Below are 12,565 nucleotides of genomic sequence, written 5' to 3'. Positions count from 1 at the left end.
CAATTAGTATTTGGAAGATAACTAGTAATACATAACAACACTGGTTAACTCGAATCAATTTAAACAATGCCCCCAAATGTTTCTTGAGTTATGAAAAAATCTTATGCAGGGAAAATATCCATAACTAAATGCAATTATATGGAATAGATCCTACAGTTGACAGAATGTTTTCTGTATGACAAATTTTCAGAGTCAAATCTTTGTCTGGCTGTGAAGTTCAATAGGTGTGCTTGGAATTTTTTTAGTTGTTCTTCCTGACATGTGGCCTCCAACTGGATTTAAAAATTGTAAAGAATTCTGTCCATTGAATCTCCAATGACTAAGTTAAGTTATAATTAAGCATTTCATTAAGCCTGCACAGAGTTCCACATGGAACAATAATTGTGCTAAGCTGGTATCATAACATCCACTGTCAGAAGAAGCATTCCTCCTATGACAGAATGAGGAGCAATGCCTCTTCTAATGGCATCTGTCACCCACATTTTTTTAAAAAAAGTATTAAAAATCATGAATGATTTTCATTTAAAATCTACTGCTTAATAAGCTGAAACACATGCTTGCTCTACCAAAGTATTAAATGTGAATAAATATTGCAGACCTACATATACAACACACAATACATCCATTTTAAATTTAAAGTACAATCCTCAGAACACATTTGTACAATCTTTAAGAGATATTTCACTTACGTATACTTTTTTTGAGGGCTGGAAGTAAATGTACAGTTATAAACAATGTCTTATCAACTTTATATTAATAAGAAATGCATACTAAAGATTTATGGTTATCTATTAAAAGCCTAAAAGCATACTAAGATCATTCTGCCTACTACCAAAGATGCAAACTAAAATTTAAATTCAGAAAACACTTTAGTTCTTTTTTAATACAGTGATTCAATCCATTCACTACTTTCCTATGAAAATCAATATTTTGTGGTGCAAATTGTTTTCAGTGCACCAACCTCACTTATTGAAAAGCCATGATAAGACATACCTTGTAATGTCAAAAGGAAAGCAGAATTTAGGTATACTCTGGAGGATTGCCTGTAAAAGCAGAAAAAAATGTTATATGTATTTAACAATTACCTGAATATGGCCTGCAATTTTTCCCCCCCCCCACAAAAATCAAGCAATATTTGATAAGAAGAGGAAACTATGCTGCATGTTACTGGATTAAAATAATTGATTATTAAAAAGGAATTAAGTTTGTGCTTTGGCAGATTGCAAAGACAATACCACAGAAACCCCAGGAGGGAAAGGCCTGGCCTGAAGGGTATTAACACCCTTCACATCCCTGCTGGGATTCCCTTCAACAAGGCCATATGGATTTTACAAGAAGCACCGTACCATATGGGCAAGCCACGTCTGCTGCTACTTGTACTACAGACTAGCCATAGGGACTTCTGACAGATCCTGGCTCAAAAATACAAATGTTGTTTCAATTAAAATGCAAGCAGAGGAAAGAGAACTAAGTTGACAGCATATGCATTTTATGAGCAAATGTTTTTAAAAGCTGGAACTTTTCATTTGTTATGTGCAGAAAATTGGACAGAGTTAACCCTTTACAATAACAACAAGGTTCAAAATTTCCTGCCAATTAAAAAGAAAATAAAAAGAAAATACCTGTAATTTTATAGAAATTATACACCTATTTCTTTCTGCTGGGTTTGACATGGTGCTCAGTGACACATTTCTAATTACATGAATGGCATATACTGGTTTGAAAATTATTATAAAGTGAAGAAAAATATTAGAATAAAAGAAGCAGTTATAACTACCAAGTGTTCAATGCCACTATGATAAAATAAGAAATAGGATTGCCACCTTTCAGCTATGTTGTACTAAAATTCACACAGAATTAAATGGTTTTCTAGTGACATTAAGGTAAAATGCACGGAAAAGATTAATGTTATAATGAAGAAAAGTTCCTGCTTGAACATGTACAATCTAAGCTTTAACAGAGAGGACTGACAGGACTTCATATCGGATATGGCAGCTATGCTATCTCTGCATTTCCACGCAGACAGACAGAAGAAGTAAATTTACTGAAATAATTAGAACACTGTATATAAGGAAGAACTGGTCCATCTAACAGAACTCCAGCATCCTACCCTCCACATAAAAGTTATTTGCCAGGTTTAAATGCTGGCCCCCTTTCCTCCCACCTTCTGAATCAATGGCTGTTAGTTGCTCCTTTCCCACCTTGAAGTTTCTTCACATCTGTTTTGTCTTGTTAACAAAACAGCTTCTTCAAGCAGGAGAATCAGAGATTCTACCTTGCCAGCTTCGACCCTTACAAGAAAGAAAAAACTGAACAGATCACCTGGGGGGGGAAAACATACAAGAAAAGAAGAATGCCTGTATTTTCTTTCAGTTACTAGTATAAAATTAGTACTTCACAAAAGAAGTGGGTAGGAGAAATTTGGAGGAAATTGGCTAGTTACATTAGAGAAGCACAGATTAAGATAGTGGGACAGAAATCATTGTTTTCTTACTGGATGCACCTGAATTACAGATCCTAGTCAAGTATTTTCCAACTTCAATAAAACACAGGATGGTAGGAGAACTTGGTAATATGCATCCCATGTATTATAAGAACTAATATAGCTGGGGGGGGGGAATCACTCCTACAAGCATATGTCTTATGTCCTTAGTTCTTAAGATTTGATTAACAACATCAGGCAAAATATACATTTCTCATAATTGGATTTCAGATATATTAAATTAATTGTCATAATCAGTTATTTCTGGGAAAATTTAATTTTCATGTTATATGGCTATAATTTCATATTACATCAGTGTGAGCATATTCTTTCATAACTAAATTTAGCTAATCTTCCAACTTAGGTTTCAGGCTCTAAACCAGATGCAAAGCTTGTACTGTACAAACGCAACGTAAGTTCAAAGTGAAAGCCACAAGAAATTGGCAAAATCATTGTAGAAAGAAAAGGAAATGGAAGAAAGTGCATGCTCAAAACCCTGACTACTGATTTATTAGATGCTAGTCCCAGGGAAGCAATCCTAGAATTTTATTTGGGCCTTCCAATATGCTATATTTTCAGGAAAGATTGTCACTCTATTTTATGAATCATCATTAAAATCAGATTGGGATGTTAAACATAAAGACTCACAATTTACTTAGAGATAGTAAATTAATGCTACTCATAAAAAAGGCAAAGTATTAAATATAATATTTAAAAGCTACTCATCTTATCAAGTTTATTATAGTAGAGAATTCTGTGTTTCCCCCCTTTTAGCAACAATATTAGTATTTTAGACTCTAGATCCTTCACAGTAATAAATACAAGTTTGTGTTTAACAAACCACCACAAACTATATTTCTTCGCAATATTGATTAGTAAGCACATAAGATTCTATCTCTAAGGAATTGTATTTGCAGACATTTGTAACACCAGTGTTACGTTTTCTGGTCTTCCATAAAATAAAAACGCATAGAAAAGAGGAAAAACAGATATTATTGTATTTCACTGTAATAGATATATCAGCCCTTTCTGCAACACTGTAGGGGCAAACAAACTCAATACTTTCCTTTCCATCCTTCCCCCATCCGTGTGTGTGTGTGTGTGTGTGTGTGTGTTCACGTGCACAAACACACACACACACTTCTGCAAAATATGGCCTCAGCTCGCTTCCCAACTGGCAGGATCATCCCTCAGGGGACAAGTCTTTAAACCTCTGCACTCTTTAAAATTCAGCCAGCCAGCAAGTCTATACACTGGTGTATAAACAGTATAGGAGAAAAAAAAAATCCTCTCAGCTTATGTCAGTGACAAAGCAACTCAGCAGTTGACTGTTTCTCCCCTGACAGTATAAGCCAGATCAATAGATGGCAGGCTACCTAGGCTTGTAAGGATCAGTTCTCTGCTTTAATTACAGGTATTATTCAAATTTTAAAATAAAGGAAATTAAGATGCTGTCCCGAAAGTTTCTTAGAATATGCAATCAGCTGAAAAACTAAATTAAGGAATGTATTTGTAGAAAGTATACCCATTTTAAAGTTGACTGTATAATGCTGAAATACCCTTAATGACAGATAATGTTTCTACAGAAGACAAAAAGACATTAAACGTATCACTTAAGTCATGCCTTGGCTAGTAGTCAGATCAATTCGACATACGAGTAAAGAATTTCTGTAACTAGTGCTATAAAGAGATACTGAAAGTTGTTTTCTTGGTAATGATTTAAGTAAAAAAGAAAAATGTCTAGGGGTTAATATACCAGGCTACAACATGGTCATTCAGGATGTCCATGGGTGCAATCCAGGTAGATTAGAGAAATAAAAGCATTCTGTAAGCTTGCAACCAAAACAATTTCAACTACACTTACTGTAAAGACCAAAGCTGTCAGACAAACCAGTCAATGACTTTGCTTATTAGAAGTTGTTTTAAAATTTCACACTTAAATTAATTACTAGGAAACAAATAGTGAATGTTTCCATGCTGTAAAGAAAAAAATATTTCTCTGAATTTGTTTTAAGAAAACAGTTCTAAGTTCTGAAACACAAAGTGAAAACAACATACTGAAGGAACAGCAAAAGCTTCCCTACCTAACCCTTTCTAATATACAGGTAGTCCTTGACTTACAACCATACATTTAGCGACCTTTGAAACACACAATGGCACTGAAAAAAGTGAGTTATAACTGGTCCTCACACTTACATCCACCTCCATGGTCATATATTCAAAATGTGGATGTATGGCAACAGGCACATATTTAAAACAATTGCTGCATTCCGAGTTCATGTGATCATCATTTGTGACCTTTCCAGCTGACCTCCAACAAGCAAAATCAATGGGAGAAGCTGGATTCACATAACTGCAGTGATTCACTTAACAATCGTGGCAAAAAGGATCATCAAATCAAGTGTGACTCATTAAACAACTACTTTGCTTAGGAACAAAAATTCTGGTCTTGATTGTGATCATAGGTCGAGGACTACCTGTAAAGCAGGAAAAAGAAATTGGCTGACTGAATCTCAGGAACCTTATATAACCGAGGCAGCTACCTTTAAGTTTGGAGTGCTATCAGTGGACATGTTAGATATCACTTTTTAATAAGCAGTTGCGACAAAATTTCCTTCATCAATGTCAAGCTCTGGGAGCTCTCAATGCTTTACACCTAACTAGAAAGCTTGTAGATCTAAAAATAATAAACAAGTATAAAGAGAAAACCAGTATCACAATACTATCTATTGTGACTTATATTTCATGCAGCAAAAAGAATTAGTAAAAGCCACTGTGAAGTTAACCAAGCAGCCACTTGAGCACGTAATCAGGGCTACAGCATGAAAGGGAGGGCTGCAAAGAGTACTTAATTTACAGCCTCCATTTCATTCTCAAGTAGAAGTCCAGCAGATTCTTTAATATGGTTAAAAGTGGCTTGTTGTCATCTGCCCCAGGTAATCCCATAGTGGATTTTTTGGAAACTTGTGACAAATTTCACAGCACTTCAAGAATAAAATTGCTTATCTTCATACAGATTTGCACTCTGCTTTTGACACAAGTTAAGGTGTCTATTTCACTGCCTGGCTCAATTATACGAGTTTGTTTTCTATTGCTACAGCAAGATGTTTATAGCTATGGAGTCTACAGCCTGCTGTCTTCAACTTTACCTGTCTTGGCTTATTCAAGTTAATGCGGAAGACAGGGAACAGAGGAAAGATTATTGGATGAATCCAGTGAGTGATAAATCTATCTTTGTGTAATGAAGCGGTTCCACTAGACCAGGGGTAGGCAACCTTGGCTCTTTTATGACTCGTGGACTTCAACTCCCAGAATTCCTGAGCCAGCCATGCTGGCTCAGAAATTCTGGGAGTTGAAGTTCAAGAGTCATAAAAGAGCCAAGGCTGCCTTACCCCTGCACTAGACTTTAAAAGAGGAAATAATTAATATAATTATGAAAGAATCCTAGTTTGATCCAGAGATTTATAACAGCTAGTGCTTGGGCTGCAATAGCCTCTGTTCAGAAAGCAAGGTTTTGAAGACAGCAGTTTTGTTACTATGCTAAAAAAATAATAGAAGAAACTGATTATTTTAATCAATTTTAGCCTAGGTTCAAATATGCTTTCTGGAATTAATCAGCACAGAATAATCTGATGGTTTCCTATGGGACAAAGACAGGGGAAATATAATTCTGTTCATTCTGCTTGACATTTCAGCAGCATCTGACTGACCATGGAGACTTTTTCAAATGTGTCTGAGAGACAAGGTTGAAAGCACTATTCAATAGTTCTAGTCTTACTCAAAATAATGACTTCCTTGATATCAGGGCTTTTATATGATGGGAACCTACAAGACATTACATTCTCTTTAACGTCTATACAAAGCTGCTTGAGGCATTCATCAGGGGTTTAAAGTTGAGGTACTATCAATGTAGTAATATACTGCTCTATTTCTCAATAACATCTGAATTAGGAAAGGGTCTGCATGGCCTAAACGGGTACATGCTATAAATACTCTGATGGGTTAGCCAGTACAGTGAAAATGAATACATTGGAGCTGGATTTTGAGAAGACAGGGATTTTTGTGGAAGGATATATTAAATGGGGAATCTGCCTATTCTAAAAAGATTATTACTTCTCCACAGAAAATGAGTTCTAGTTTAGGGAGTTCCTGGACTCATTATTACACTAAAGGAGAACCTACATTATTAACAGCTTCAGTTTCCTAAAGACATGAAAACCTTTCAAAGGAGCTAGTTCACAATATGTAGATACGTGTATAATGCAGTTTTTCAGATCAATAAATTACGGAAGTCTTTATGAGTAGCTACTTGCAAGCTGCTTCCAATGACTACACCACCCACTACCCCGAGCCATTTCACTTCATTTTTTCCTAGATCACTAAAGTCTGGTGATTGTTAGCCATGTACTAATAACTTTATACCTGCATTATTTATGTATTAATAACTTTATATAGCCACCAATCTACCAAAATGGGGGGGGGGGGTTGTTTACATAATGTGCTCTCTGTGTGACTATCTTTGTACCAGGTCTTAAAGATGCAGCTGGCATGGAATGAATCAGATAGGTTGCTTACTACAGCACCTGGCCATGCACATACTACACCAGTGCAAAGCAAATGGTCTGGGTACCAATCAGCTATCACATCCAATAAATGCCTGCTGATGTGTAGATTACAAAATAAAATAAATTCCAGTTCATTTCATACATTTCTGGAAAACAACTTTTTTGTATTGCTATTTACAGTAAAATTATAGTAAGAAAGAGGCCATATCAACGGTAAGAGAGCTACTTCTACTTCTGGAATCCCACTTTTTAACTTTGGAGGTTGGGGGACCCACTGTAACTCCTTTTCATCTGCATTTATAAAGGAGGCAGATTTTATCTACATCAGGCAGCCTCACAGAAACTGAGGACTCAGACCAGTGATGGTGAACCGTTTAGAAACCGAGTGCCCAAACTGCAACCCAAAACCCACTTATGTATTGTCGGGTGCCGGGTGGGCGTGGCCCGTTGGGTGGGCATGGCCCATTTTGTGGGCGTGGCTGTGGTGGTAACAGCAGACTGGGTGGGACTAAAAAGTTCAATCAATTCCAAGTGTGTGAGATTTTTTTTTCCTGAGAAGTTGAAATTGAGCCTTTTTTTTTTTTGCACAGGTGGCGGAGGCCTAAAGTGAAAAGGTTTTATAAAACCCAGCTGAAGGCCTAGAACTGGGGCGACGGTGCACGTGCCCACAGAGAGGGCTCTGCATGCCATCTGTGGCACCCGTGCCATAGGTTCGCCACCACAGACTGAGACCATAAAAGGGCTTTATGGGTAATAATCAGCACCTTCAATTAGAGCCCAAATTTATATATAAAGGAATTAAAAGCAACCAGGAGACCAAAACAAGAGTGTTCAGACCTCTAAATGTAACTCAATCCTAGAACTCCAATTCCAGAATAACACTAGATGATGAGATCTGGAGGTTAACTAGAGAATTATAACCCACAAATTATCTCCTCATGCCTTAAGATAACCAACAAAAAAAAGTTATAGGTTGTGTTAAATCTCTTCCACTGCAGTGGGAGATTTAACACAACCTATAAAAAGTTGTATTAAAAAGTATAATTTAAAAATACAATTAAAACTAATTACAGGTTCATGTCATACGGAAACAAATCTTTGTTACAACTGTTTATCCTGGCCTCATCCTTTTTCTTATGAATTATAAAAAGTGTTATGTATATATGCATATGTGTACATACGCTGATAAAATCTGGTCTAGTGCTCAAGACATCAGGCTAAAAACCAGAAGACTGTGAGTTCTAGTTCCGCCATCACCAGCTGGGTGACTCTGGGCAAGTCACTCTCTTTCAGTCCATCCCACTCCACAGGATTCTTGTTGTGGGGAAAACAGGAGGAAGTTAAGAGTATTAAATATCTTTGTCACCTTGAGTTATTTATAAAAACATTAAAGGCAGGATGAAAATAAATAAGTAAGTAAACAAACAAACAAACAACCTTAGAAAGTTAGCTAACTTGTACTATTATTGTAAATCTGTCATTGTACATGGATAGGCATGGCAGATCAGTATTTTATTAATTAGCCAACTCCAGAGCAAAGTTTAAGTTTTCTGACAACATTTTAAGGAAAAAAATATAAAGAAGCTTTCTAGACATACTAACTGAAAACTAGACCAGAAAAAAAACTTGCAGGACTTCACTGAAAATATAGAGATGCGCTGCAGAAACAGTATCCAAACAATGAGCACACACCTGACTTGAAGTTGTTATATGCAGCTATTTCACTACATCCTGTGGTTGGCAAACACAGCAAGACTCAAAACCACCTTCTGTGAGTCATACTGGTATAGAATCTAATTAGTAGGGTGCCTATAGTAAGAAAAATGAATAATTTATCCAATAACACCATCATATCTTTAAATGAAAATAGGAGAACAGAGACAGAAGGGAATCTCACACCTTTTCCCCCAGCTTTTAAGATATACAAATGCATGCATTTTGCAGGGCTTTAGAAACACCATATGGAAGTTGTGAATACTAAAATAAGTGTGGATTGAGCAATGGAATGAAATACTAGATCTTATGAATTTTCAGTCTGCTCCCAATTTATATAAGCATTACAAGGCAAAATAGCAGTTATTGTTAGCTATTGTTTAAAAATGTGTGAAACACAACAGAAAACAGAGCAAAGCCACCATGAAAATCAGATACCAATGTAAGTTCCAAGAATGGCATTTTTGGAAAAACTGTGGGTTAAGAAAAAATGTTGGCATCCTATTTAAACCAGCCTATCAGAAACAGCCTCAGAGTCCCAGAAAACATGAACGTAACATTAAAATATATTATTCAGATAAATATGAATGAAAGTAAACTGTAATTGCTTTGAGATCTGCAACTATAAAAAAAATTGAAGAAAAGAACAATTTCTAATTTTTATGCAGGATAACAAAAACAATTTCTTCTAGAACCTGAAAGTACTTCCAATTCATTACCCATATTTAAGAAATAAGTGGCCTTTTTAGATCTAAGAAATTCCCCCTTTTCCGTGATACCAAATCATGTCAAACATTAGCATCCAAAAGTATTCCTTCAACATCTGCAATATATTCCTTGACATATGCCATGTATCTGTAAATTAAATACATTTTAACGTATAGAAACAAACTGATAAAAAAGCCTATGTGTACTAAGAATATACCGAATACTCAAAGAGAGATAATGGAGAAAGGGCCAAGAAGCAAAAAAGCAAAAAAATATTTTAAACTACAATTTAGCTACCTGAACATGAATATCTGTTAGCACTGTGGTTTTCTGTTACTGTAGCATATCACAGGCCTTATATCCTTGTCCAACATTTGTAAGCAAGATAGAAAGTACATATTTAAGAAATGTTGTGATGAAAGACAACATTTAACTGAAAGAAGCAAGCAGGAAAATTACCGTACTGTATTTTAGAAAAGAGGAAGACTTTAACAATACAATTTGAGTATAAGATACTCTTTTTGCTGGAAGTAAATGAAGGAATCCACTCTGAATGAAACTTCAATAACCTATTCTAATTCTAAAAATACTACTCTATCACTGAATATTAGTTATTTTGTCTAGTGCGCTGAGTTTTAAAGACATAGCCATCAGTGAATAGTTAGCTTTTGTATATCAGCTTTTTATAAGGCACTGAATATAGACCAAATCCAACATTCAATTTAAGTTAATATGCAATATCAAAAATGCTGTCCTTAATTAAATATTACACAATAAAAAATAAACATTTTTGTTTTTCATTTAGTGTCAAATATTACAGCTGTACCATAAAAATGAGTAACATATGCATACAGTCTATTAAAATGCACATAATTTATCTTGCTTAAAATGAAAACATATCTAACAAGTAATTCTATTCATCTGGCCCTTTTTCACCCAGCCTTAAGATATACAAATGCATGCCTTTTCACCAGAACATAGCAGCTGGTAATGAAAAGGAAAGCATTCAAATGATCATTTTCACATCATATTCCTTCGTCTTTTCTCCAGTTTCTCCTGTCTTTCTTTGAGCTCCATTCTATTACGAGAGAGCTGTTTCTTAGATCAATTCATATTTCCATAATCCACACTGCTGTTTCTCCCTCTTCTCCCCAGGGTAGACCACCCCCTACATCCAGGACTGTGGCTTACAACTGTCATTAAGACCTGTAACAATAACAAGACAACAAAAGAGTTTGGTCAAGATGAGGGTTGCCTATACCATATGCTGATCAGACTCATGGAAATGCTATAAAGCAAAATCATGATCCTAACAAGACTTTGGACTTGCCACATGTCCCTCCAAATGCAAGAAAAATGATCTTTTTAAAAATGTCAACTATATAGTTGCGGTACATAAAACATTTATGTACAAATGATAATTTGCATTCAAGGTGGAAGGATTCAAACTCTTTGGATACCAAATAGTAGGAAAGGTTTCAAAAATATTTACTTACAAAAAAAAAGAATCAGACCTTAACTCTGTGTATAAAACAACTGGAGTGATAATTAGCTGTAAGTTAATAATAAAAACATAATGAATAGTTCACATTTAGATCTGTTATATGTGTATCTTCCGAATATTTACATAGTGCCATGTACATATTTTAACAAACATTGAGAATAATTGTCTAATCACACCAAAATTTCAAGGTTTGGGGTTATTGTTCTTGAAATCAGATCATATCACATGAGATGTCTACGATTCTCATCTGTAAAGTTATAACAAAATTATGGGTCTTTCCAGAATCATTAAGGATAAAATATACAAACAGTACAATTTTTGTTTCTCTTGGGGTCGTCCTTGTTTACATTTAAGTACAGTCCAGTTGAAAAAAAAAGAAGAAACAAGCAAAGAGGAAAATGGGCTTCTTCCATCTTTATTTTTCCACTTTTTTTGTTCCCTATTAGCTAAATTTTCTTTGAAGTAAACATCCTTCAAATCATAGGTTATGAAGCTGAATAGTTTCAGAAACCAAGTTTAGGTTTTATTGCAGTTAATCAGAAACAGGACAGAAATATCCTCACAATCATGCTAAGAGAGAAGTGAGCACCCATGAGAGAAGTGAAAATTTGAACTATAACTGAACAGCCAATGCCTAATTCTGGTTATATATCATGCCTCTCAGCTGATAAAAAAAACATATCCCAAATTTCTATCACAGGGAAACACCACCTTCCAACTACCCAATTTTCAGGAAGTATCCATGCTTAGTCTGTTGCTTAAAGCCAAAGTTCAAGAGCAGGACAGCCAGCCATAAGAAGCACATCACTGTTCCGCATGGTGATCCAAGATAAGCAATGATAAGGACAAGTGTTATATCTTCTTACAGAATGCATTTGCTGGACTCAATATGGACTTTACTCCCCAAAGCCTTATTACTATATAATATTTATTGAAGAATTTTTTATCCTGTCATTCCAAGAGCCTTTGTTCCTATTACAGGTTTGGTTTCTTTTTCTTTTCTTTTTTTCTTGCAAAGACAATATAAAGAGCATTACCCCTGGAAAAGCAAACCAGGTTCCTTAGTATAGCAGAAGTTCACAAAGCTAAAGTTGTTCCTGGCAGAGAGTATTTTTCACAGTACTTCTCCAGATCATGTCTGGAGTTCTTGTTTCTCCTCCAGAAATTCTGGTAATTTTGTGTTGGCAAAGGACAATCTATGATAGAAAGGAAGTTTCCTGTCCAAGTAGATTACATGTAAACTGGAAAGCTATTGTTCTCTCCTTATAGATTAATCCTCACTTTATGAGCAAAATTGGGATCGGCAACTCCATTTCTAATCAACATAATCATTAGAGAGACATCACATGATGGTGAGATTTGCAGTCTCATTCTGCTGTGGTTAAGCAAATCACTCTCAGTTAAGTGAGACATGACCTACGCGGGACTTGAGATTTCACTGTCGGCTTCTCTGTTGACTGGTCATAAAATTGCCTTTTTTCAGTCAAGTGTGCAACTTAATTTTGTGAGAATTAAGAATTTGGTCAAGAAGGAACATTTGACTGAGCATTTCTCTCTCTTAATTAAGATAGCATCTTAGGGCTCTGAATTCTT

At 35.4% G+C, this 12,565-nt stretch overlaps 1 protein-coding gene across 1 annotated transcript in view; it reads right to left on the bottom strand.

Moving 5' to 3' along the window:
- The window catches only part of DENND1B (DENN domain containing 1B), a 219,192-nt gene that overhangs the window by 153,458 nt on the left and 53,169 nt on the right, over positions 1-12,565 (bottom strand). Inside the window, exon 4 of the mRNA XM_081323441.1 lies at positions 994-1,043. Within this exon, the coding sequence (XP_081179567.1) occupies positions 994-1,043 (50 nt within the window). The remainder of the gene's footprint in view (positions 1-993; positions 1,044-12,565) is intronic.

This window comes from Vipera berus, assembly GCF_964194415.1.
Source record: "Vipera berus genome assembly, chromosome: 3".
Lineage (NCBI taxonomy): Eukaryota > Metazoa > Chordata > Lepidosauria > Squamata > Viperidae > Vipera > Vipera berus.
The sequence above is the reverse complement of the archived record's forward strand: the minus strand, read 5'-3'. Positions and strand labels throughout refer to the sequence as shown.